The 26,940-nt window shown below is 54.1% G+C and overlaps 1 protein-coding gene across 1 annotated transcript; it reads right to left on the bottom strand.

Moving 5' to 3' along the window:
- Positions 1–275: 275 nt before the first annotated feature.
- ADAMTS15 (ADAM metallopeptidase with thrombospondin type 1 motif 15) lies at positions 276–25,069 on the bottom strand. Its single transcript, XM_036354075.1, has 8 exons — positions 23,731–25,069; positions 12,451–12,583; positions 11,808–11,975; positions 11,288–11,571; positions 6,404–6,581; positions 5,256–5,437; positions 4,973–5,148; positions 276–2,986 (listed from the first exon to the last, which is right to left on the bottom strand). Exons 1-8 carry the CDS (start codon positions 24,685–24,687, stop codon positions 2,212–2,214), a joined length of 2,853 nt encoding a protein of 950 aa, XP_036209968.1. The 5' UTR covers positions 24,688–25,069; the 3' UTR covers positions 276–2,211.
- Positions 25,070–26,940: the final 1,871 nt, after the last annotated feature.

Consider the following 26,940-nt stretch of genomic DNA (forward strand, 5'->3'; position numbering starts at 1 on the left):
GCTCATCTGTGCTCTGCCTTGGAGAGCACAGTTGGATTCGTGAAATGGTCAAATTCAGGACCAACCTCCCAAGTTGTCTTGGTCATACTTCTTTTGCAAAGGAAAAAAAAAAAAAGGAAAGAGAAAAACATCATGGCAGACAAGGACAGCGAGACGCAGCCTGTGTCAGGAACAAGACTGGTTATCCCTCCTTGACATGACTCAGAAAGCTGCTCTGTGAAGGGCCAAGTACCCCACCGATGGCAGCTCCGTTCCCCCGCCACCCCTTCCCCTACCCATCCCCCACGGCCCCCACGACCCCCTCTCCTCGCCAAGGACGGGTGCACCAGGCACAGGGCGCAGTGCTGCTGTCGGTCAGCAGGTCTGTGTCCGGCCTGGCACCCTGGGCTCCACTTAGCCCTGCAGCCTCCAGTGCTCACTCCTGCGGGACAAGGAACCCTCCTCCCTTGGTCTCCCAGGGAGACTGCAGCCCTGCCTCCAAGCTCAGCACGCCCCCTGCTCCAGGGGGCTCTGCGCCAGGGCTCAGCCAGCGTTAGACTGGGATGAGAACGCCATCCCAGAGGCCCGCCTGGCTGCCCGGCTGGCTTGCAGATTCTGACTAAGAGGGGAAACCGAATGAACACACCTGCCCTGATGTCACCTCGCTGAAGTCCAGGACTCAAACCTACGCTCAGAAGCAGAACCTTCCATGTGCACCCTGGGGCAGCCGAGGCCTCAGAAAGACCCTACTTGGCCAAAGGATCCGACCCCAAAGCATCTCCCCACTTGGAGAGCGCCCTGCTTCCCACTCTCCTAACATGTCTCCAAGGTAGACAGCTCGCCAGCCACTCCCACTGGCGGTTATCAAGGCCCCTGGGTCAGGTGATCGATTCTTGGTGTCCCCTGCGGCCAGGGCACCTGAGAGAGGGCACCTGTCTGCATATTTGGAGCCGCAGTGAGTGGCCAGGCTGTGGACAGCAGAGAGCCATGCACCTGAGAGCACCTTTGTGCCTGGACAGATCAGTCCACGAGGACGCGGCCGGGTCTTCTGGAAGCACCAGGACATCACTGCTGCCCCGGGGGAGGGCCAAGGCGGGGTTCCCCGAGAGTACAGCCTGAGGTAGCAACTAGTGAATCCCATTTTCCAACTGCAGAAACCGCAACCCGGGATAACACGTGACATGCCCAAGCCAGACTGCATGGAGCTGTCCGGATGAGGACCAACCTGCAGGCATGTGGAGTTTCAGCACCGGCCCTCCTGGGCACACCCCATGCCCTCTTAGTAGGCCCGGGATCCTGACCACTGGGAAGGCGACGCAGAGCCAAAGGCATCAGCCTGATTGACACCTGCCTCCCTGGAGGAGGAAGCCATCAGAACCCAGGCCTCCTCCTCCCACCCTAGGGTGACATTCCCCCAGGCTCAGCCCAGCCACAGGGACCGCAGAGCCCTTGAGATCTCTCCCCAAACCCCCTGCTTCAGCCACAGAATCCATCTCCCCTTATACGTTTCAGCATTATTTTTAAATGGTCGGATCCCTCGTGAAGACAACGGGCTCCCTATCGACGTCCTGTCCCTTCCCGCGGATCCTCAGATGACACTGGTGTGACAGCCCTCCCGCTGGAGGCCTGGATGACACAGAAGAGGTGTCTCTTTAAAGGGGGGCCCAGAGTAGAAGTAAGATGAGGAACCTCAGGACTCCCCCATACATCCAACCCTCCTCAAGAAGAGTGGCCCCGGGCTGCAGGCACACCTCACCTCCCTCTCCCTCCACGCCTGCTCACCCCCAGCCCATGTGCATGGTTCAGTCTGTCGGTCAGAAAAGGAAAGTGGGCTAAAAGCACCTTGTTCAGAGATGGCTCAGAGCCCCCGGGGCCACCTGAGGGTGCCAGCTGCTGGACCCTGGCCCTTCCGGCAGCCTGTGGCCTCCCCGACGGGGGCCCAGGTCCCTGAAGTCTGCCTGGGAGTGGCCACCCTCCAGGTCTCTTGGAAACTGGGCCCCAGCACCTTCTTGCCCAGCACCCGCACCTCTCAGCCTCTCCCGAGACTGGGCCCTGGAGGAACCAGGTGTGAGGTAGACTGTGTGTTAGTGACTTAGCTCCCCACCCAGGGGGTAAGAGGAAACCGCTCGCTCCCACCCATGATCCTTGTCCCTGGATGTGGTGACATCGTGGCGTGGGCCTCCTGCCCACAGCTCCCACTGGCCAGAACACCGGCAGCACCATAGATCCCACTCAGCACGGCCTCAGGATGCAGAAGTCCAGTTCCTGGGGCTTCCGACGCAGGTTGCACTGGTCCCGGGCCAGCAGCCGCCCTCCGCGGCCCACGCACTTGAGTGGACGCCTCTTAAAGCCGCGGCCACAGCTCTTGGAGCAGGGCGACCAGGCCCCGAGCTCCCAGGTCGGGCAGGGGTCCCCACAGGCTCGCGTCTCCGCCGGCCGATGGTTGGCATTGCAGGCAGATGCTGCGCGCTGCCCGGGGGCGCCCCGGCAGACCACCGCCCGCCTCTGCAGGCCCCCGCCGCAGGTCACGGAGCACGGCCCCCAGCTGCCCGCCACCCAGCGCGCAGCGGGCCTGTCATCCGGCTGCTCCACTTGATTGGAGAGGCTGAGGACGCTGTTGTGGATCACGGAAGGCCCCCGGGGGTCCTTGGAGTGGGAGGACTTGTCCTCCCGGGGCTCTTTGGGCAGATAGAAGGAATAGCGGACCCGCGGCGGCGTCATCTTCCCCACAGAGAGGACCTCCACGGTCAGGGGCTCCAGGATGGGCCGGGAGGCCTGCAGGCTCTCCACGGCCATGCCCGTGCCACTGTAGCGCAGCACGCTGCCCTTCACCACCAGGTCCCGCTCCATGGGTGATACCACGAAGTGCCCGTTGAGCAGGTACTTGCCTTGGCTGTTCTTCAGGGCCAGGTAGTTCTCATCGCCAATCAGCCCCCTGTAGCCCCGCTGGCGGATGTCAATGCTCGAGGCGCCTGCGGGAATGGCCACCACGAAATTGTAGCCGTGCCTGCGGTGGGAGGGGGTTGCGCATTAGACAGATGCCTGGGTATAAAGACCCGGATCCCACTAACGTCATAAAGATTCCCCTTTCACGAAACCTGGGGTGGGCCCAGCCAGTGTGGCTCAGTGGTTGAGCATCGACACATGAACCAGGAGGTCAAGGTTCGATTCCCGGTCAGGGCACATGCCCGGGTTGTGGGCTCAATCCCCAGTGTGGGGTGTGCAGGAGGCAGGTGATCAATGATTCTCTCTCATCATTGATGTTTCAATCTCTCTCTTCTTCTCCCTTCCTCTAAAATCAATAAAATATATATATATATAATTTTAAGTTCTATAGAACAACAATAAGGCCTGGGGTAGGTCATGAAGATGGCAAAGAACCAAGACCAACCAGGCTGCCTCAGCCACCGCTCAGGCGCCCTGGAGACACACATGAGCTGCAAGATGGAAGGGAGATTGTCTTCAGGTCATTTAAAACTAAGTATGCTGGCTGCATCGCCTGATGGTCTTTCTTCTTCAATACAATGATATTTTGGTGAATTCCAGCATATGAGTAAGACCGGGAGTGTTGGGGTCAGAGGGATCCCTACCACACACTTCGCCGTTGTCCTTACATAAGTTCCTTAGCTTCTCAGTTTCCACACCCAGAGACCATAGTCACATGTAGCACGTGGCATTGTAATGAGGATGAAATTAGCTACTGCACCCACAGCAGAGGAAGCACCCAGTGAGGAGGGAGCGGGGAGGGAGAGGCGATAAGTCCCTGCGAACCAGGCTGGGCCTCAGTACAGAGGTACACAATGGCCCTGGAGCATGGGGCCCAGATCAAGCGTTGGCTGGGACACCAACTCCCTGGTGGCTTTAAAGTCAGTCTCTCTGGGTTCCAGTGTCCTCTCCGATACAATGAGTAGGTTCAACTAGAAGATTGCAACGGTTCCTTCTAGCTCCCCTAGTCTGTGAAAGGAACCCCTGTCATGTAACCAGGACTTCCTCACTGGGCCTCCCCGCTGCAAATCCCTCTGAAGGGCAGCTAGGACACCCTCAGCCTGCAGTGTCCAGGTTGCCAGAGAAGTTGCCCACCTAGGGCTGAGCAGAAGCCCTGTGTCCTGGGGCGGCCGAGGCTCCTGGCCACCCACACCTGCCCCACAAATGAGGCCCCAGTGGCTCTGCCTGCCCCAGGTGCTCCCAGAACATGGGTCGGGACTTTTGAAGGAGCACATTCCTCTGGAAAATAAAAGCGAAGGTGCTGGACCTCAGAAAGCTCAGGCCAGGGAGCCGCAGGCTCCGGAGTTGGGGCTAGAAGAGGCCCAGAGACATTTCTTCCGCCGGTCCCAGCACAAGTCTGCCAGGAAGGGGGTTCCTTCAGTCCCAGCCTCTCACACTGCCTGTCTCTACAGTTTAGTGCCATTCTCACCTCCATCTGGTCCCCAAGGCCAGGGCCTCGGGCATGAGAAGGCTGTCCCATTTGGCCTCCAGTAGAGTTGCGTTTTGCTATCATCGTCATGAACATTAAGCACCAAGTACTATGCTAAGCATCTCACTTGGAAGAACTCCCTTCATTCTCCCACCAGCACTACAGGAAATACATTCGGGACATGCCCACTTCATCAGGGGAGAGATATGTTATTCTAGAGACTGTGTCACTTGCCCAAAGTCATCCAGAATATTGGGGACTGAAATGTGAACCCAGGTCAGTCCTACCCTAGGACTCTAGACAGACCCTAACAACTCTCTGCCATCCCCCTGAGCAGCATCTCCTGCTGAGGAGGGTCCTCCTTGAGCATGCATCTTTGCAGTCATCTTTGCTTGCTGAATGAATGAATGAATGAATGTCATACTCATAGAAGAGTGTGAGTGGTCTCCACAGCAAGGATACTGGCCAGGATCTGACATTTACCCCAATCAAACTCAAGCTTCCTGTGCCTGGGCGCTATGCCACTCACTCCTCCTCTCCCCTGCTCCCTGGCCATGCCCTCCAGGGCCCAGCACTCACATGGGCTTGGTGAAGAGTCCTGTCACCTTCTTACAGCTCTTATTGTCTCCCCCGCACACGCCACATTTGTCGAACTTCTTCTTGGAGCCCAGGTTCCCGTCGCAGCCAGCCTTGATGCACTTGCCCTGGACGCAGACCGAGGTCGAGTCAGGGGTACACAGCGTACCGTCCACCACCTGCAGCGCCCCCAGGAGGGGGAGGAATGGAGAGAAGGACAGGTCAAGTGGAGGCTTCCCCGAAGGCCTTGAACCTTCTCTGACCTCTTGGCCTCCAGGGTGCTCACCTTGGGTGCCAGCACGTAGAAGTAGCCGGTGCCGTTGGCTCGGCAGATGAGCTTGCACTTGTCCTGGGGAGACACCCCTGAGTACTTGGGCACCCACGACACGGTGAGGGTGAGCCGGTTGGTGCTGTGGTTGTAGCCATTGAAGGCCTCGCACTGTTCCTCCCGGAAGCTCTTGCCAGAGGCTGGGGAGGGAGCAAGCAGGTACAGAAAGCTAAAGGGAGGGGCCAAGGTGGGAGCGAAGTAGAGAGCCCTCCTGGGGCTCTTCCCAACCCTTAGCTTAGTGATCCCCATCCTTGAAGCCACCCCATCTCAGCGGACTAAAGCAGGCTGGGCCCAGGGATGCAGGACACTGATGATAAGGCATCTCCCAGGCTCTGGGTCACCTTCGCCAGGAATCTGGCCTTAAAGGAATTGTATCAGGTACCCTAACCCTCTGTGCTATAGAGCCAGCCCTATAGCAGGCTACTGAAACTATTTTCAGAATGTTATTAAATTACAGAGAATACTAATAAAATAAATTACATGGAATACTAATTACATCGATATACAATGACCAACATACTTGGAAAGATATTGTGATGTGCATGCTTCTTTGTTATTACACAGTAAATAACAAGACTCCATGAGTCTATAACCCCTGTAATTTTGAAGTAGTGACAAGCACAAAGGGCATCTTGAGAAATCCATGACAACTAAAAGGTAATGTGAAATAGCCATGATTTCTATTGGTGACAAAGTCATAGGTACTGCTACCACTACATTTTGGATAGAAAGTTTAGTAAAAATACTAAATTTCTAATAGAAGGAAGTTCTAAATTTTAAATTAAAAAGGTTAATAAAAATAAAGATGTCATTTTTCTTCCCACCCAAGGTCATGGTTCCCTGGATAATGAATTTCGGCTTACGTCTCAGCCCCTTGGGCCATGTAACCTCCCAGTCTAAGCCTCTTGCCAAGGGAGTAGACAGAGAAGTTATCCCAAAAGGAATGTGCACCTGTGCATTCCCAGGCTCTGGCCTAAGGCAGACACTCTTGACCGCAGTAGCTCTGTGGCCATGAATGACCCCAAGTGGGGACTGTGACCTCCAGCCTGACCTGCCTCCCCCAGGCCCAGGCCCAGGCCCAGGCCACCACTGCCCTCCCTCCTCACCTGAACTGGGGCAGGGCTCCAGGTTGCAGGATCGGTACTTCACCCTCACTCCCTCGCAGTACTTGCCCCCATTGGCCGGGGTGGGGTTGCTGCACTGCCTCCTGGCCAGCTGCACTCCCCCGCCACAGGTGCGAGAGCAGGGGCCGTAGGGCTCCCATTTGGCCCAGGAGCCGTCCACCTGTGAGGAAGAGTCTGTTATGCCCCTGCAGGGGTTGGGGTGCCACACCCACACCCTGAGCCCACAAGAAAGCAACACTGGTACAGCCTCTCCAACCCCCTCTCTCCGAATGAAGCCCAATTCTACAGCCTCCTCTCCCCTCACCACAGTGGTGGTCAAGGGCAAGTCGGGAAACTTTCCAAGTCTCAGGTCCTTCATCTGCAAAAACAGGGCCCATGAAATGCAGGCGTGTGGTCACACAGAAGATTTAAATGATGCAACGTGTATGAATATTCCTGGCACTGTGCTTGCCATCGTGCAGGAGTTCAAAGTGTCTCCTTACAATTAGTGTATATATGTCTCTAAATCTAAGGCATGGCCAGTCCTCAGCTGTTGCCAGTAAACCACAGATATCTGGATATTTTTTATCTGTACATGTTTACTAATGCGGACTTTTCACAAAACCAGACTGATCTTAACCTCACTTGGGGGCTGAATTTGAAGTTTCACTATTAGCAGCTCTGATGTTTGTGTTAAGAGGAGATACACATAAGAGACTATGAAGCAATCTTACAACTCGACTTGGCTCTGGGCTGAATTATGCAGTGTTGTCTTATTTTTTAAGAGGGTGGAGAGGGGATAGAAAATTTATGGCCTTCGGGATGTTTTCCTTATGATGACAGTAAAGTGGGTTTGTATCCCCCAAGCGCACATCAGTTGGGCAATAAAGGAATCAGCCCTGAGAAACAAGCCTGGGATTAAAATGCTGTCACACATCATCCTAAAACCACTAATCCACATGGAGCTCATGGGGAACTGGCCACATGCAACAGAAGAACTTTAATTTATATTCATAGATTCAGCGTATCTGCGCGATCTGTCCTTCTGTCAGAGAGAGAGTTCTGGCTTCATTGTGTCATGTGGCGGTTCCATCCTGTAAAAAACACTTTCCCTGGGGCCTGCTTTCTCCTCAAGCGGGAGCCCCACCTCATTCCAGCCTTTTATTTCTAGGACAGTCCTCTGCGTCTGTTCTTTCTCCCTCCTCCCCGCTCTGTGCTGGCAACGGGGGTCTCATTGCACCAGGGAAGCCGCTCCCAATCAACAACGACCTCTAAAGACTGAAACTGCCCTAGCTGGTTTGGCTCAGTGGATAGAGCATCAGCCTGTGAACTGAAAGGTCCCAGGTTCGATTCTGGTCAAGGGCACATGCCCAGGTTGTGGGCTTGATCCCCAGTGGGGGACTTGTAGGAGGCAGCTGATCCACCATGATTCTCTCTCATCATGGATGTTTCTATCTCTATCTCTCTCCCTCTTCCTTCCTCTCTGAAATCATAAAAAATATATTTAAAAATAAATAAATAAATACTGAAATAGCCTGTGGCTAGGCCTTGCCGTCTTTACTATATATATATATTTTTTTTTTTAATTGATTTCAGAGAGGAAGAGAAAGATAGAAATATCAATGATGAGAGAGAATAATTGACCAGCTGCCTCCTGCAAGCACTCTATTGGGGATCGAGCCCACAACCTGGGCATGTGCCCTTCACCGGAATTGAATCTGGGACCCTTCAGTCTGCAGGCCAATGCTCTATCCAGTGAGCCAAACCGGCTAGGGCCATCTCTAGTTTTTCTGCAGTTATTTAGCATTGGTCCCATGACTTCTGAGACGATGCTATGGTTTTTCACCTGGCACCACTTCTTCCCAATAAGCCTGTGCTGCCTGGCCAGCATGGCTCAGTGGTTGAGTGTCAATCTAGGAACCAAGAGGTCATGGTTCGATTCCTGGTTAGATCACATGCCCGGGTTGCAGGCTCGATCCCCAGTGTGGGTGTGCAGGAGGCAGCCCATCAATGATTCTCTCTCATCATTGATGTTTCTATCTCTCTCCCTCTCCCTTTCTCTCTGAAATCAATAAAAATAAAAAAAGTAAAACATAAAAAGCCTGCGCATAGTGTCAGATGGGGTTCAAAGCAGGTGGGAGAAAGAGAGATGGGAAGGGCCTCGGAGAATTGGGGTGCTCTGTATTATAAGGGGTCTCAGAGGCCTCACTACTGAGGTGACATTTTTGCAGAGGCCTAAAGGGAAGTACAGGAATGAGCTGTGCAGGGGTTAGGGAAACTATGGCTTGCGAGCCACATGCGGCTCTTTGGCCCCTTCAGTGTGGCTCTTCCACAAAATACCACGTGTGCGCATGTACAGTGCGATTGAAACTTCGTGGCCCATGCGCAGAAGTCGGTATTTTGTGGAAGAGCCAGACTCAAGGGGCCAAAGAGCCGCATGTGGCTCCCGAGCAGCAGTTTGCCGACCACTGGGTTAGGGAAAGGGCACTCCACGCAGAGGGAACAAATACGAAGACCTGGAGGAGGCAGGTACCCAGAGTGCTCCAGGGTCACAGAGCGAGAGCAGCAGGAAAGGAAGAGAGTCCGGGCTCATTCGTTCTAAGAGATGAGTAAAGCCGGGAGGGGCACGACCTGGCTCACACTTAAAGGCTCCCCTGCTGCTCTGGTGGAGACAGTCTGTAAGAAGGTCGGTCAGGGAACAACCGCAATAACCCAAGGAAGACGTGACGGAGGCTTGGACCAGGCCTACAGCAGGTGAGGTGCTGAGCTATGGCTGGCTCCTGGCTCTGTTTTGGAAATAGAGTCCGTAGGAACGGCTGAGGTATTGGATGTGAAGTGAGAGGAAAACGGTGTTGGTGTGAGCCACGGGAAGATGGAGTCCCCAAGGCAGGTTTAGGGGAGCTGATGGGGAACGCGGCTTCCCTGATGTTATGTCTACACTGTGTATGAGTTCCCCACCACGCGGAGATATCAAGATTGGGTGGGGCATTCAGGTCTGTAGTTCAGGAGGCAGGTCTGTGCTGGAGGTAGCCATCTGGGAGTCTTTGACACAGAAATATAGTGTTTCCAGGCAGTGGTTGAGATGAATCGCCTAAGAAGTTAGCGGGAGGAGTGAGGAGGCCTGGGGACTGAGCCCTGGAGGTCTTGGGAGAAAAGGAGTAACAGTGGCCCAGGTGGAGGGCTGGGCTTCAGTTGAAACAGGTGAAGAGACTGTTCAGAAAAGAGGTTGAGGATGTAGTGCAATGGTTTTCAACCTCGGCTGCCCATTAGAATCACCTGAGAATCTTTTTAAAATCCTGATTTCTGGGCCTCACCCTCCGGAAATTCTGTTTCTTTGTTATGGGGTGGGGCCACAACATTAGTAACAAAGAAACAGAATTTCTGGAGGATGAGGCCCAGAAATCAGGATTTTAAGAAGATTCCCAGGTGATTCTAATGGGCAGCCGAGGTTGAGAACCACTGATGTAGTGGATTTTGCGGCTGATGGGCTGAGAATTCCAGAAAGCATGGGGAAAAGATGGTGCCTCTCAGATCACACTTCCTATATCTAATATTCTTAAGAAATTTTAATCTTCCTTATCCTCCTGACTCATCTTATCCTCCGGAGCAGGAGCTGGCCAGGACCTTCTAGTCTAAATGCATCAGCCTGGTGGTCAAGACAACTGCAATCCAGCCCCAAACCGTCTGCCCAAAGCTGGTTCTGATAGAGCCCTCATCCACCCAACGCTCCAGCTGGCCCCGCCTCCCTGACGTCTCTGCTCCCTCTCGCCCTACTCATCCCTCAAGGCTCCCTTCAAATCTGACCCCCTCATCCAAGTTTTTTTCAGACCCCTCTCATGATCATCAAACTCTCATCCCGATCTCCCATGACACACATTCATGCTTCTGCCTTAACACGTAACTCACGCCTCCCTGTGTCTTGTGTTACAGTTCCATTTCCAGCTTCCCCACCGGCCTGTGAGCCCTCTGAGACGCGGCCCATTTTTATTTGTTTTTCTGGCCACCACTGTGTCTTACCCAGTCCCCTGAACACAAGGGGTTGTTGCCTAATAAATGGCTAAAGTTTAATTAAGTATATATTCCCAGAACACAGAAAAAGATTTTACATAATTCTGTACCACACCCATCTCAGGGCAATTGCTAATGTGCTTGGTGAGTGCTTTTTCATTATATTGCTTCGGTGTACACACAGCCCCAAGCCAAGCCCTCCTGCGGCCCAACCGGGGTGGGGAGGCGATGGTCTTCCCCAGGATCGAGGGAGCAGACGGACTTCTTATTCCTGCCTGGGAACGTACAAACCCTTCACCGTCCCAACCCAGGACCTGGAGAAAGTGTTTACTATATTCTGAGACTATCTGGGGTTTTGAATGTGTTCTGGTTTGATCGCTATTCCTGCTTATCAGGAAAAATAAAGTTTCTCCCATTGTGGTTTGGCCTCAAAGACCATCAACCACAACAGAAACTGATGCTTGGCTCAGGGTGCAGCAAATATGGAGGCTTGCCCAGGGGTCGGCTTCCTTTCAGCTCAGAGCCTTGCTCACCTCTGGCCCACAGCTCCCTGAACATGGAACACACTCAGAGAGAGCTGATGAGGGAAGAAAGGAAGGAAGGAACCAAAGAATGAGCAACCCAAATATAATTAGCTTTGGTCCAGAGCTCCCAGGTAGGATGAGGTGCAGAGTTTGGCACGGGGACCCCTCGCTTCGGGTGAAGGGCTTTGCCCACCTGCCTTAGACCTACCATATCTTTTCTCTCCAGTCTTAGAGTCAAGAAGGTAATAGAACCGCAGACAGGGAAATCGAGGCACAGCACGGCAAGGCGACACAGTTATGGTCCCATAGCAAAGCTGGGATGAGACCACCAGGGTCTCCCCTCCAGCACGCTCACCCTGTACTTATTGAGGTTGTGTCTCTCCACGCAGGTCCCCTTGAGGCAGAACTTGCCCTCACCGCAGCTGGTGCCATCTGCCCAGGGGAAGTGGCGGGTCTGGCACACCATCTGCCCCTTGGCCTTGCCGGTGCACCACAGTTTGGTGCAGTACTGCATGTAGGGACAGGGCTTGGAGCCCACACCGAAGGCCAACTCGCACTGCTGGCTCAGGGTGTAGCTGGCCCCCGGCAGGTCCTCGGGCAGGGCGATGGGCTTGCTGGGCTGGTCCAGGAGGCAGTCTCCTGCAGAGAGCCAAGGGCATGCATGAGGGATGAGCTGGGGAAGGCGGGGCGTGGCTAACCAGTATCTGAAGGGTAGGGAGAGAATGAAGCAAGGGGCAATGGAATGGGCAGACCCTCTTCAGAGCCCGCCTCTTCAGAGTCATGCACACGTTGGGTAACAGAGGACAGGTCCAGAGAGGTGGCGGGCACCACCAACAGTGGCAGACTGACGCTCCTGCTCGGTTGCCCTGGCTTACCGTGCCCACTGTCCAGGAAGTCGGTGATGATGGCAGCGCTGCAGGCTGACCAGGGGTTGGCACGGTCGATCTGGATGAGCGTTGGGGACATCATGTGGTTGGCCCGGAGTTTCCCGAACACCTCCTCACACACTTTCACGTTGTCATGGGGCATGTTGAACACATGGCCTGTGGGGTGAGGCAAGAAGGCTCAGTGGCTGTGTAGTTAGGAGGCAATGGGGAGAGGTGGGGGGAGGAGGACCAGTTGGGAAAGCTAGAGAGCCGGGTCAGTCAGGCTGGTCATTTCTATGTATTGATGGATTGCTTAGCAGATGTCCCCATCATGTTCCTGTGTCCTCTGTCCCATTCAGGAGGCTGCAGACTCAGTGAGGACAGCAGTGTATTGAACATATTTTCCCTTTAGTGCCTGGTTGATGAGACACACTGACGTTCTCGGACAATATCACTGGCCAACTAAGCTGGGGCAAGCAGAAACAAAGCCATTGCTAGGGAAGACGCCAGCCCTGAGAGAGGATCCCTAAGGCTTCGGGCCATGAGGAAACACAGACATGCCCATGTGTCTCCCCGCCAAGCACCCAGGGAACCCAGAGAGACCCCCAAGGGGAGCTCTCCCACCCCACCCAAGAGCCCCCTCCAGCCTCACCCAGCTCGTGGGCAGTGGTGAAGGCTGACGGGAGCCCATCGTCCTCGATCACAGAACAGCTTCTCTTGGGGTCGCACATGGTGCCCACGTCAGCCATGCCCAGCGTGTCACAGGTGGTGGCTCCACACAGGTCCTGCCAGGCAAGGGAAGCAGAAGCCAGCCAGAGGTTAGAGACAGTAACAGGCAGGCCTGAGGGGAGAAAGAGCATTCCAGCTCGCTCCCATTCCAAGCCTAACCGGGTGCAGCACCTTTTCAGCCAGGCCCTCTCCCAGGGGGCTGTGGGGCTGGCTATTCATGGGATTGACCCAGGCTGAGGGAGGAGGCCTCGGAAGACAGCTCTGTGGCTCACAAGTCCTCTGCTGGGAGGTCCTGTGGCAGGAAATGAGGAGGTACCGAATTAAACTACAGGGCCACTGCTTTATATAGAGTCGGCCTTCCAGACCAGAAAATGGTGACTCCCACAGCTGGGCGAGTCTCTGCTTGTGCCTAACGGAGGCAGGTGGGGGTGGAAGGCAAGCACAGTATCCATTCAGTCAGCTCTGTGCAGCCTTGGTCTTGGCTGAGTGGCTGCTTTCGGACAACCATGAATTAAGCTCAGACTCTCAGCCAAAGGGTCACAGGCCAAGGGCCCACCCATGCCTGCCATTCGGCCTCCTTGGTTTGGGAGGAGGCAAAGTGAGGTGGGCCTAAGCCTCTGTCCAGACACAGCTCACTTGCTATGGAAGCTCAGGGGGACCGTGGGCCCAATGGCTGCTAGGAAGGAAAACGAATTAAATGGATTGTGACCTAAGCAGGAAGGTCCCTCTTTTTGTACTGAAAGGTAACTTGCAACCGAAAGTAGGGCTTCTAGCAGCACCCCTGACAGGAGGCACTTCCGGGGATATGGAAGTCCTGGGTGGCTACCTCAAAGAACCTATTAAACAATATAGGCCAGCGATGCATCTAGAGCAGGGGTGGGCAAACTTTTTGACTCGAGGGCCACAGTGGGTTCTTAAACTGGACCGGAGGCCGGAACAAAAGCATGGATGGAGTGTTTGTGTGCACTAATATAAATTCAAAGTAAACATCATTACGTAAAAGGGTACAGTCTTTGTTTTTTTTAGTTTTATTCATTTCAAATGGGCCAGATCCGGCCCGCGGGCCGTAGTTTGCCCACGGCTGATCTATATACTGCAAAGCCCAGGACCTGGAGCTAGAATAAGACATTTGCACACATTGTACTCCTCTTTTATATATATATTTATTGATTTCAGAGAAAGAGGGAGAGAGAGAGAAACATCAATGATAAAAGAGAATCATTGATTGGCTGCCTCCTGCACGCCCCCTACTGGGGATGAAGTCCGCAACCCGGGCATGTGCCCTGACCAGGAATCGAACGCTGACCTCCTGGTTCATAGGTTGACTCTCAACCACTAACCCACACTGGCCGGGCCATTCTGCTCCTCTTGAGAAGACACTGTTGACCAGTGATGCTGGCTTTCTCCTCTCTCCATCTTTGCCTTCCTTGTGGAGGGCACTTTACAGCTGACAGGAAACTATTACATCCCCGCAACAGTCTTAGGAGGCAGGTATATGATATGCCTATTTGTCAAAGGTGGAAGCTGAGAGTCATGATCATAGTTCATCGCGGTGATGATTTCTCAAATGCTGACACTGTGCGTGCACTTCTCACACATGACCCTGCTGAATCGTCACCACATCCCACTGGAATAAAGACTACTGTCACCTTCTGCAGACAGGAAGCAGAAGCTTGGAGAGGTTCGCGTCTCAGGCAAAAATGTGCCCTTGAGGTCGGTAACAGTCAGCACTATTTCCAGACTTCACAGCCGACTGCCTGGTGCCTCCTGTGTGAACCCTCCAAAGAAAGATCTGTGCATGTTCTCCTCTGGGAGCCCAGGTGTTTACAGAAACACACACACACACACACACACACACACACACACACACACACACAGCTGTTAGCTTCCTTCTCTTAAGGGCTGTGTGTGTGCGTGCGTGCGTGTGCAAGTGCGTGCTGACTTGGGGAAAAGGTGGGCAACCCAGTTAGTGAGGTCAGGGGGCAGAGGAAGAAAGGGGGTCATGGGTCAGAAGATCAGCAAAATTTAATCCGAAGCCCTCAGAAGGTTACCACCTGAGCAGTGGAACTTGGCTTCCCATAGTCAGGTGAGAGTCACACCTCCGCATGAGCGAGGTTATCCGGCCAGAGAACCGCCAGGGTCATCAGACTGAGCCCACGGTCAAGGACGGGCGAAACGCCTGGGCACCCTTGATCTTCTGTCCTGTGCTGGCGTGTGGCCCTCCCTCCACTTCTGGGAGCCTCACGGACGAACTTCAAACTCCCTTCTTTTCCCACTACCCTTCCCTCTCCAAGGCTCAGAAAGGTCTCCTTCCCCGGGATTCTGAAACCTAAAGACAACCACTGCCAAAGCTTGGGGGGAAGAGGGGAAGTGCACCTGACCAGCAGTTTAGGGAACCTGACTGCTGGGGAACAGCAGTGAGTCCTATGGATCTGCTTGTGATGCAGCTAAGGGCCCACCGTGAAGAAAGGGGAACAAAGGTTCATGCAGGGGCACAACGAAGGCGGTTCGGCGATGGGGCCCATATGTCCGTGGACACTAGAGTACAGGATCCCGTAAGGCAGTAGCCCCGGAAAAGTCTAACCTCTAATGGTCAGAGCCTGTAGGACAAGCATGTTACTTGGCCCTGGGGCACCACGAACACTCCCTGTTGGCCTATGTGAGAGAGAGGACACAGGACTGGAGGCCTAGATTCTGGTCCTGGTCCCAGCCCCAAGTACATGTGTGATGTTAGGCAAGTCTGCTCTCCTCAGGGCCTCGGCTTACAATGCTGGGGAGGGGCCCATTGTCACCTTGAACCAAGACTGTACTGGGGCCTTGCACCTCTGCTCCCTCCCCGATCCCAGATGCTCAGCCCCATCTGGCCTTCTGGGCTGTAAAGGGACCCAGAGACTGGTCTACCTTCAGAATGGAAAACAGGGAGGATCATCTTGTCTACTGACCCATGTGGGGTTAGAGTAAAACGAACTCACAGAAAGTGAAGGTCACCCAGGTACAAGTTCAGGGTCCTGTCCCCCTCTACCCACAGAAATGACTAGAGCAGGTGGGGAGCTCAGCCTGAGTCTAGGCAGCCGCTGGGGCTCAGTGGCCTGGCCAGAAGCCTCCTTCCAGCCTCCTTCCTCTCAGGGAGGGTGGACTCTCTGTGGAGCAAAGACAAGCAGCTGCAGGCCGTTCCTGGCCAGGAGCAACCTGTTCTTTCCATTAAGAAATCCCAGTTTCCCTGGATCAAACAAGAGGAACAAGGAGAGAGCCGGCAAATGTCCTGCGGGTCAGGGTGTAGCTGAGAGCAACTGTCCTAGAGTAGCCAGTTCCTTCACTGTGGCACGATGCAGCTGTTTGGGGTCAGAGGCTCTGCTTGTCCCTCTTCCCCCGGTGACTTGGTGACTCGGTGACTCGCTGAGCCACAGTGCCATGAATGCCTGCAGGTGTGTGTGGGGCCAGTGGGGCCTCATTGGTGGCAGCGAATGCCTCCACCCTCCGGAGTGAACTCAGATGCACTCAGACCGCATTAACCTCTTCAGCGCAGGCTCTCGTCTCCATAAATGAAAACTGCTCTGGCTCTTCCCGCCTCGAGAATGTGCTCACTGCTCAGCCCAGGTCCTACCTGCCTCACTGTTTCTGATCATCCGTCATTTCTCCACGTAGCTGCAGCTGCTTGTTCCAGGTGGCCCAAGAGTCATCTTGGCCAAGAACCTAGTCCTCTTGGATTATTCTTGCCTAACTGTCCCTTTCTATGAAATCATTCAAGATTGGAGCCACGATTTGAAAATAGATAAAGAAGAAGAACACCTTGGCCCTGGCCGGTGTGGCTCAGTTGGTTCAGCGTCGTCCCGTGCACCGAAAGGTTGTCGGTTCCATTCTCGGTCGGGGCACACGCCCAGGTTGGAGGTTTGATCCCCAGTGGAGGGCATGCAGGAGGCAGCCCATCAATGACTCTCTCTCATCACTGATGTTTCTATCTCTCCCTTACACTCTGAAATCAATAAAAGGAAATTTTTTTTAATCTAGCAATTCAATGCTAGGCCGATGTGACTATGGCTGCCTGGTAAAGAGAGAACTTGCCCTATAACTTCTATATGCAGCTTGGGCATCACTGGAATATACAGATGGTATTATAGCAAGAGACTGAGGCCATCAAAACCCCAAGAACTCCCTCAGTGAGGAAGAAGAGGAACCCAAAACCTGCAGGAAGACCGAACTTTCTCTAGAAAGCATCCAATCACAAGGGGCACACACCAAATGCAATGACAGTGGCTAACGTTTCTTGAGCCGCTACTATGCGCGGGACGCTGCGTGAGGAGTCTTACCTGTGGTAGCTCATCGAATCCTCACAACAGCTTTAGGAGGAAGATGCCATTATGAGGTTCCATTTTACAATGAGATCCAGAGAAGATAAACAACCAGGCCAGGGTCAGTGAGCCCAGGGTTGGGCTGGGAGGGAGGGACAGAGGAGGGCTGAAATCCAGGCAGCGCAGCCTCAGAACGGAGCAATTCCCACGAACCTGCACTGCTTCTGGTGCACGTGCACCCCAAGCATGAACATGCTGGGGAACCTCAAGAGGGCAAGGCTCTCCACCCCAGCCCCAGAGCAGCTGATCTCAGAGTGGGGAGAGGCCTATCTCCAAGGGCAAAGCGGCAGGATTAGCTTCAGAGACTGCTCATAGCGCAGTGTCTGCACCACCCCCCTGGATGAGCAAGACTTGGCTCCGTGCCCCACACCTGCACTGACACACTGACCCCATCCCTGCCGTGTACCCTGCCTGCTGGCTCCTCCCGGGGCCCCTCCTTCCTCCAGGGAAAAGCCTGATGGCAAAGAGCCCAGATGAAATGCCAGAGGAGCCTAACTCCCTCTCCCAGGCCTGCAGCCTGACAGCCTAAGACAACGTTGGATTAATGAGCCCCAGGCAGGGAGGTGAACTACCAAGCCCTGTGGCCACGCGCAGCCCTTACACTGTGTCGGCGCCTTCCTTCCGTGGACGCATACTAAACAATGGCGTGTGCATGGGGCCCAGCAGAGGTAGAGCGGTCCTGCCTTACAGGAGCTGACAGGTCAGGGGGAGTGGCAAATGCTGGAGCCCGCAGTTCCCACACCAGAACAGGAATGTCATCAGACGGGTGTCAAGGAAACTTGCAAGGGCCACAGGACAGAATGCTTTAAATCAGGCCTGTCCCAGATGGAAGTTCTGGCAAAGGACCTGTAGGTAATCATTCAACAACGGCAAACAAATACAGTTCGCCCTCCATCCACGGGGCATACGTTCCAAGACCCCCAGTGGATGCCTGAAACCATGACTAGTACTGAACTCTATCTGTGCGATGTTTCTTCCTAGACATGCACACCTAGGATAGAGTTTATCACTTAGGCACAGTAAGAAATGAGCAATGAAATAGAACAATTTTAACAATATACTGTAATAAAAGTTATGTGAATTGCGGTCTCTCTCTCTCTCTCTCATAATATCTTATTTTGATATTTTGCACTCATCTCTACACTTAAAAGAAGCACTTTACAGCTTCTCATTGGCGTACCAAACTGCCGGCATTTGGAGCCATTATTCGGTACAATCATGCTGACTTGAATACAAGCACTTCAATACCGCAACAATAGATCTGATGATAACCCAGAGGGCTGCTTGGCGACTAACAGCGTTCAATTTAAAACATACGTTGCCCTAGCTGGTTTGGTTCAGTGGATAGAGCGTCGGCCTGTGGATAGAAGGGTCCCAGGTTCGATTCGGGTCAAGGGCACGTACCTCATTGGGTTGCAGGCTCCTTCCCAGCCCGGGCGCTGGTCGGGGCATGTGCAGGAGGCAACCAATCGATATGTTCCTCTCACATCGATATTTCTCTCTGTCTTTCCCTCTCTCTTCCACTCTTTCTAAAAAAATCAATGGGAAAAACTATTCTCAGGTGAGAATTAAGACAAAGAAGTATGTTTATTTCTGGTCTAATATTTTCAGACCTCAGTTGACAGCCAGTAGCTGAAACCGTGGATAACGGGGGAGGACTGTCCTGAGTGAGGTAGTGGTGCTAACAGCTGCCAGTACCTGGGTGCCTACTCGGGAACACTTGGTAGCTTATCCTGGCAACAGCCATTACGTTAGGTCCCTTCATTGTCATCCTGGTCCCCATTCTATGGATCAAAGAGTTGATTCATTCCATGTCTTTTGCTTAAAGAGCAAGTGTCGGGATTCCAACGCAGCTTGCCTGGCTCTAGCCTATGTTCTTCCCATCGTGCCAAGAACAGAGGCAGGTGTCAAGGTGAGGAGAGGGTAAGTGCTGACAGTGATACCACCACAGGGAGGCTCGAAGGAAGGAGAAGAGCAAGAGCTAAGGAGGGAGAAAACCTCACTTGCTTTCCTGACTAAACTAGTGTTTTTTTTAAAAAAAAGAACAAAAAAAGATTCCCGTGCACTCTACCATTGGCCGACTGACTTGGTGTAAGTGAGAAAAGGAGGGAGAAGGGGAATCACCCTGAAAGTCAGGGAGCAATCCTATTCCCCGCCTCTCTCCCCCTACCTTCTCCCTCCCAGAAGGAAAGGTGTTAAGTTTCCATTTAGTGATATTGACAAAGTTATTAAAAAACAAATCTGCAGGTGCCCTTCTGTGTTAATATCTTCCACATCCTGACTTGGGAAAAGATCCTGACAAAATTACGATTCTTTTTATTGTATTGGGAGATATGTGTAAAATACATATTATCATTTTGGTTTTTAACATTTTATTTTTTTAATATGTTTTTTACTGATTTCAGAGAGAGGAAGGGAGAGGGAGAGAGAGATAGAAACATCAATGATAAGAGAGAATCACTGATCGGCTGCCTCCTGCACGCCCCCTACTGGGGATCAAAGCTAAAACCCGCATATGTGGCCTGACAGGGAATTGAACCTTTTCCTCCTGATTCATGGGTCGCGATACGCAACCACTGAGCTACTTCTCTTTTCTTTTTTTTATCTGAGCACTAAATTTCACTGCCATATTGCAACTAGTTTATTATAGAAATAACTGGCTTCTATTTCAAATGAGGTTCCAGAATGCTGTTCCACTCTGCATAGTCTAGAGATGCATAGAGCCCCCCACAAGACATGGAGGTACCCAAGGCCCAAACAAGAAGATAAGTGCCGAGCTGTGGCTGGGGAGAGGCAGAAAGATGAAAATGTGAATGAAGACAATAAAAGAGGAGAGAATGATGACAGAGAGCCTCCTCAATAATCCTGAAAGTGGAAAAGAAGAGAATGGAAGAAAACACGGAGAGGAGAGGACAGGGCATGGGATAAAGTGGTACCAAGCGCAACAGAAAAAGCAAAGTAAATGAAGGGCTGAGAAGACAGAGAAACCACAAAGCACAAATCCTAAAAAAAAAAAAAGTGAAAAAAACAAAGTCCGTCCAAAGGAGGAAATGTCACAAATTGCAAAACAGATGGTTGAATGGAGGGGAGGTCGCCTATGAGGTCCAACAAGCTTCCTTCCCCATCACCACCAGCTCCCAGCCTCAGCGTCTTTTTTTTTTTTTTATCCTCACCCTAGGATATTTTTCTATTGATTTTTAGAGAGAATGGAAAGGAGGGGGAGAGACAGAGAGAGAGAAAGAAGCATTGATTGGTTGCCTCCTGCATGTGCCCTGACCAGGACTGGGAATCGAGCCTGCAACCCAGATATGTGCCCTTGACGGGAATCGAACCCGGGACCCTTCAGTCTGTGGGCCAATGCTCTATCCACTGAGCCAAACCGGCTAGGGCTCAGTGCCTTTCTTGAGGCCTGTCCCTCTGAGTGCTTCACAGGCTCTAGTTTAAGAAGAATGACCCCCCACTTGACTTCCAGCAGAGGAGCCCCAAGCCTCCCAGTGGGACACTGTACCACACCGTATGGTAATGAGCTGTTTCCTTGTTGGGCTCCCTGACTCCCAGTCAATTCCTGGGGGGCCAGAGGCCACCTCTTACCAATATCTCTATCTCCACGGCCCAGGATAGCTCGGTGAGTATTAGAAGAATGTACGAATGCATGAATGGAAACCCGTCTATCACAGTTACCCAAGCAGCGGAGGCGCTGGGCTTGGAGAGAGAAGAGGGTCTCGCATGGACTAGCTGGCTCCGGCCACCGGAGCAACAGGAAGCCTCAGAAACGTCCCTCCTCGGAAGTCAGCGTCCACCCAGAAAGCCTGGCTCGGCTTCCGCACGGCCCTGGTTCCCATCCCGCGCTGACCTCACCCTGCTGTTATGAGGCTGCAAGCTGATCGCCTCAGAAAATCAGATGTGCACTTTCTCCAGGAACATGAACTTTCTTTGAATCGTTAAGCAAACTCCTCAGATTGTCAAAATACTTGTCGGGTGATCCATTTCTTTCTCCTTTTGTGCACAGGAGACTCCCTGGGTCTTGTCTTCCCAGTGTTTTGATTTCAACACCCCACGCCCCTCCCACTGCCTGCCAAGGACAGCAGCATCTCCCACAGCCCCGCCCAGGCTTGTTGTCATACACGGCCGCTCGATGGGCAGTCCAAGGGGGACTGGGGCGGGGGGGGGGGGGGGGGCTCCAGTGTTGCAGGTCCTGTCATTCTTACTGCTCTCCTTGCAAATACCCCTGGCACCTGGAGCTCCAAGGGGCCAAGCCCGGCCCCTTCCTAACCTCTCTCTCTCTCTCTCTCTCTCTCTCTCTCTCTCTCTCTCTCTCTCTCTGGAAACCACAACTAGAGTGTGCAATCGGTTAGAGAGTCACCAGCCAGTTTTCCCATTTCTCTGGGAGAATCAAGCAATAGGTGACTCTAAAGGTGTCCCTCCTCTCCGGAGCCCTTATAAACAAAAGCTGATTTACAAAATAAGTGCATTTCTAAAAACTCCTCATCCAAACAAGCTACATGCGTAGAGTATCTATCATTCAAATTTTAGTTTGAAATGCATTGATTACGCCGCCATCATAAGCCAGGTTTAAGCAGAGCAGCTCATACATCTGACGTAAAGGATCACGACTGACCCTCACGAAGCAAAACAGAAGTCCCTCCTGTGTCGGAGGGCAGCAGGCGACTCCCCCCGGGGTTCCCGGAGACCACATCTGGAAAGCGCAGCTGTGCGCGCATGTTCTCATCGCATACTGTACCTTCCCGGGGGAGTTCAGGAATGAGCAGTTCCTCAGGCTCTGGGAATGCAGCGGGTTCTGCAGCCTGTGCTGGCCAGGCGGTGAGGGAGGGGCGTTTACTCTATCCCGCAGAATACATGCGTGGAGGACGGATCTACCCACGCGGCCTCCCCACGGCCTGGCTCTGCCCTCTGGACGACGGAGAGGAAGAGAGCCTCTGAAAGTCACATCTTGCTCGTCACCGTCTCTGACCCAAGCGGTCATACATCTTGGACCCATTATGCGTTGTCAACATAGTCCCCGGGGGTCTAACTCACACGCTGACAGACAGAAGCTGGCGTGCTGCTTGAAGAAGACGGCTTCTTGGTCACAAGGGGGGTCCTTCTAACGGCATGGCCCGTGGTCCCGGCAGGAGTCCTCTTCCCAGGGCTGGTTCCAAAAGTCGCCTGGCCCCTGGGCAGCAGAGACCGAGGTCTGGTGCTTTCGAGCCAGCGAGGGCCCTCCCTCCACAGGGCATCCCAGGCAGCAGATGAGCCGCAGCTGCTTTGCCCATTAAGCTATCCTGTTCTCAGCTTTTGCTTGCTTCCCCCGGCAATCTGCCTGCCGAGTTGGCCTGCGTGCAGAGGTCAAAGCCACCTCCTTTGTCGTTTCCCCATGACTCAGGCGGTGCTTGTGAGGGCTGGGCAGTGGCAGCTCCATAGACCTCAATTGGAAGAATGAGCGCAAGGAAACAGACTCAGGCCAAAGACCTCCCTAGAGAAACCAGGTGGTGGGAGGAGAAGGCTGGGAAAGGAGGAAGTTCAGCTGCGGGAAGGGACTAGCTGTGCCAAATGGGTTAGTGTAGAGGACTCCACCTCCAGCCCCAAGTGCGCCAGTCCAGCTTCGAGGGGCCATTCGGAAACCATGGAGATTCAGAGCCCCACGGGTAACCATGGATTCTGTGCCTTCCCCAGGACGCTGTGGTATGGCACAGATTCAAGTCGCAGACCCCAAAAGCAGAGGGAGCGGGTCATGTGAATGCCCCTTTTTCTCCCAGTCTTCAGTATCTATCAAATTTTAAGAGTCCAGAAGCTTCACAGTACCCAATTACTCCAACATCTACAAATCTACACTTTCCCAGATCCATAGCAAAGGCACAGCTGCTTTTCTGATCTGCTTTCTAATCCCAATATTCAGTCTCCTTCCAACCCTGTAGCTAGGTCCCCAGTGCCCTTCCCTGAGCTCACACCCTGCCACAAGGCCAGGGGCAGAAGCCAGAACGCTGCGGTCCCGGGCAGTCGCAGGCGGTTTCAATGATTCGAGGCCAGGAGCAACCTTGCCTGCTCTGCTCCCCTGCATACATTGGGGCCAAGGGTCACCCTCCACCAACAAGGACATGGGAAAATTGAAAGAGATCTTCCCAACTCAGCTCCAAGTGAAACCTCAAGCTCCAAACAGGGTCCCCTACATAGATGGCCTGCTCCGAACATACTGGAAGCCCCTCAAACAGAAGGCAGGCCCAGCACAAGAGGGTATAGAGGAGGCAGCAGTGACCAAGGGGGAATGGTCCCAGTACTTGAGTCTGTCCTTTCACTGGAACCTACAAAATATCCCACATCCAAGTTTTCCAGGCCCAGAACAGAGAGGACAAACTGAACATGTCACCCATGAGAAACGTCGCCAGGTGCTTCGCCTGGCCATTTGGATCACCTGCCAGTTAGTTCTACCAGCAGAGGGAGGGAACCTGGGTGCCTGAAGCAACTTAGACGCCCCCATAAAAAAGGGCGGACTTTTCCCCACCCGCCCTCTCCAATGCCTCCTATCTGCCTGGAGACAAACTCCAGCTCCTGGGCGGCAACTTCCTGGGCTCCGGCCCCTTGGCACCTGATCCAGGAGGCGCTGATTGGCCACGCCAGGCCTACACCTTCTGACCGCCCACGTGCACCCAGATGCCCCTGAGCCAGAGTTCGCTGAGCCTAGGAGCGGGCTCTCCCTGGAAGATCCAAAGCGGGAGTTGGAGGAGAGCAACGAAATTTGAACTTGGGGGAGAGGGGGCAGGGACATGGCACAGCACAAGGCGCATCTGGAGAGCTAAGGGCAGTGACCTGATGGAAATGAAGCCGCGTGGGTCCAGAGAGGTGACAGATGAACTTACCTGCCTGGTGAAGAGGATGGCGGTGTCCCAGTACTCGGGGTGCTTGTCGCTAACTTTGTTCAGCTTCTTCTGCCAGGCACAGAAGTTGCGCAGCGTCAAGGCCGCGTTGCCTGTGACCTTGGGCCCCGCGTCGCGGTCTCCAAGGAGCAGCACCTTGACCACGACGATGCTGATGGGGTTGAGGATGCTGGGATGGCGGTAGAGGCGCGCCGCGGTGGCCAGCAGCGTCAGCAGGTAGTGCTCCAAGTCCTCGCCGTGGAACTTGACCATGGACTCGTCCGCCACCACCAGAGTCTCCACGTAGCGCGGGATGGACACGAAGCGCTTGGCGCGCCCAGACCTGCGCCTGCTGCGACTCTCCCGTAAGCCGGTCCGCCGAGGCTTGTAAGGGTCCAGAGCCCGCAGGATGGCGGGGTTCCAGCCTGAAGCCACCCCGCAGCGAGAGGTGGGGTCTCCGGGAGGCCCGCCAGGGGCGCCGCGGCGCTGGAGGAGGTGTGCGCCCTGGCGGTTGCGCTGCGCCGCGGGCGCGCTGGCGTTGGGCAGCGGGCTAATGACATACTCCACGCCCCGGTAACCGAAGGCTCCGCGCAGCCCCCCGCACAGGCTCACGGCCGCGAAGGAATCCGGCTCGGCGTTCACGTCCCCGGAGTAAAAGCAACGTCGCAGGTCCGGGGAGTTCGCGGGGAGCCCCTGGAGCGGGACCCCCAGATGCTCAGTGGCAAAGGCGGGCGCCAGGAACTGGGCATCCGGTGTCAGGTGGAGGTAAAAGTCCTCCTGAAACGCCGTGATCTGAAAAATGAGCCCCTGATCCCCGGGGTCCTCGGGGCCCCGCCGGTAGTACTGGCGGCCGTTGATGTCCGGGTCCAGTAGGATGGGCACCACCACCTCCCGCTCTGGCTCTGCACCGCCCGCGGGTGCCCCGGCGAGAGCCAGGGTTAAGATGCCCAGCAGAAGCATGGCGGCGGGCAGCGCACAGCCCCGCTCTCGGAGCAGGAGCAGCCGCCGGCACGATCTCGGTGCAGCCCGCACCGGCACCGCCGACGCTCCGGGCAGCCCGCAGCTCCCGGGAAGGAGAGCGAAGGGAAGGCGACGGCTCCCCGAGCGGCGAGCGGTGAGCGAGCGCCCTGCAGCCCGCGCCTCCTACCTGTGCCTTCCCTAGCAAAGCGCGCCGCAGAACTTAAGTGCAACCGCTGTCAAGTGCAAGGCGAAGATTTGCAGCCGAGAACTAGAGGGAGGTGCCGGGCCGCTTTTCCCAACTGCAGCCACTCGTAGCGCCACAAACCGGGCGCTGGGCGAGCCTATTAAAGGCCCCCTTCTCTTTGGACTGCCCAGTCGGCGCCCCTCCCTCTCTCGCCTCCCAGCCTCCCAAAGCTTGCAGCTGGGAGCCTCCGGGGGCCATCGAAGAACTCGGTCCCGCCTCCAGAGCCGAGAGCCACTAGGCGGGGAGGGAGTGGCGTTGAGCTGAGGCAGGAGGCGTGGGCTGGCCGAGAAACAGGAATCTCAGTTCGCGTTTTTTGCCCTCAAGTTATGCCCTGGTGGCCGACACGCCCGACATATCGGTTACGTCTGCCCCAACGGACATCTGCCCACTGCCACTCTCAAGGCAGTTCGGTTGAGGAGTTGGGGATGAAGACCCACCACTGCCGGCCACCCCCACCCCTCCCAGGCCCTCCTGTTGCAACATCCCTGCTGGTTCTTCATGACACTGTCCCCTGAAAGAACCAAAACCAAGAATGATCCCTGTGAATGTCCTAATGCCAGAAGGGCAACTTCCCAGGAACATGGAGAGCCCTTCTGAAAACCAGGGCCACCTACGCCCACGGTCTGCCCAGGGGGCCAGTGGTGTGCTGGCTGGGTTGGTGCAGATTGTTAAATTGTCAGGCAGTTTGCCAGTCAGCTGTGAAACACAGCCGTTATTAAAAAGTTAAATTCTATAAACTTACAATTACAAATTATGTTTCAAAACAAACCTCGTCACTCCCTAATCGACTATTGGGCTCTGAACCACCAACCCTCTCCAGGACAGCCCACAGCTTCCAGAGAGCAGAAGGAGGCGGGAAGAGGGTGGAAATGCTGAACGGTGTGCTGCTCTTGGAAGAGATCCTGGTGGAAGTATTTACACCACAGAAATAGGCGAATGCTACCCCCTCAGGGCTTAGGGAAGAGAGTGGAGAACCTTGTGCAGCAATGACTAGCACACCGGTGCCTGGTGAGGATGTGGACAAAGGTGGTGTTCCTGCCAAGGAGAGACTGAGGGACTGGTGTACAGTAGAAAACCCAGAGGGTACTTCTCCCAGGAGTTTATTTCATTTGATCCTCAACTAAGTACCACGCAGGGCACTGGCATGAAAGACAGACCATCAAGCCATGAGCTCCCGACCAGTTTTGAGTGGGGGGTTCTAGGAGCCCTGTTTCAAGTGCTGGTCCTTGAGATCCTCTGTGTCTCTCAGTAACATCAACTTCTTTCTTCTGGCAGATTCTTTCTTCTAGGTATCTCTCCTGATACCTAGAACATCGTCACAGAACCAAAAGGCTCTGAGTTGAGTTTACAAGAGAAGACAGGATTCTGATGCCTAACAAGGAGGTGTGTGGAAGAATTTTGAAATTTTCTTAGAGAAGTGGCTGCTCAAGTAAACAATTCCACTGCTGAAAGGAAGAGAGCGCTGGGACTGGTCCATCAGTGAAGAGCACTTTTTACCCATTATCTTCTCCCCATAAAGGACCCACTCTTCCAAGATTTCCCTGGGGCCTTGGAACAGGAAGCTACCCAGATGCCCATCAGTCTCCAGGGGCCCCTCTTCCATTGAGATTCACAGGGCTGAAAATCATTATGTGAATGAGTAAGACGCGATGATTATGCTCTGTAAATGAAAGGGAGAGTGTGCCTACAGGAGGATTGTGTGTGAGAGAGAGGGAGTTCAAGTCTACAAAGGCCTTGTGTGTTTGGGTGTTTAAAGAGGGACTATAATTAAAGAGAAACTCAGACAACCAAGGGCAGTCATAAGCCACTTGTAAAGGGCAAGCAATTGTTTTCCTATACCCAGCCGTTATAATGGTGGGTTACAAGGTTTCCAGACATTTGACTTTCACTGTGATCAGTGGGGTTTGGCGGGGGCTGCAGCATGTCAGTGAAGCTTCCTCTTCCCTAATCACAGCCGACTGTCTCAACCCTGAGCACAGAAACCCCAGGTGAGGACTTTCTCAAAGGCA

This window comes from Myotis myotis, unplaced genomic scaffold (genome assembly GCF_014108235.1).
Source record: "Myotis myotis isolate mMyoMyo1 unplaced genomic scaffold, mMyoMyo1.p scaffold_m19_p_20, whole genome shotgun sequence".
Taxonomy (NCBI): Eukaryota; Metazoa; Chordata; class Mammalia; order Chiroptera; family Vespertilionidae; genus Myotis; species Myotis myotis.

Excerpts from the sequence above, each read along its gene's own strand:
- ADAMTS15 (XM_036354075.1), bottom strand. The coding sequence starts at position 24,687 with ATGCTTCTGCTGGGCATCTTAACCCTGGCTCTCGCCGGGGCACCCGCG. Across the intron at positions 11,976-12,450 it reads CACCACTGCCCACGAGCTGG|GCCATGTGTTCAACATGCCC; the intron begins GTGAGGCTGGAG and ends CTCACCCCACAG. Across the intron at positions 11,572-11,807 it reads CTTCCTGGACAGTGGGCACG|GAGACTGCCTCCTGGACCAG; the intron begins GTAAGCCAGGGC and ends GGCTCTCTGCAG.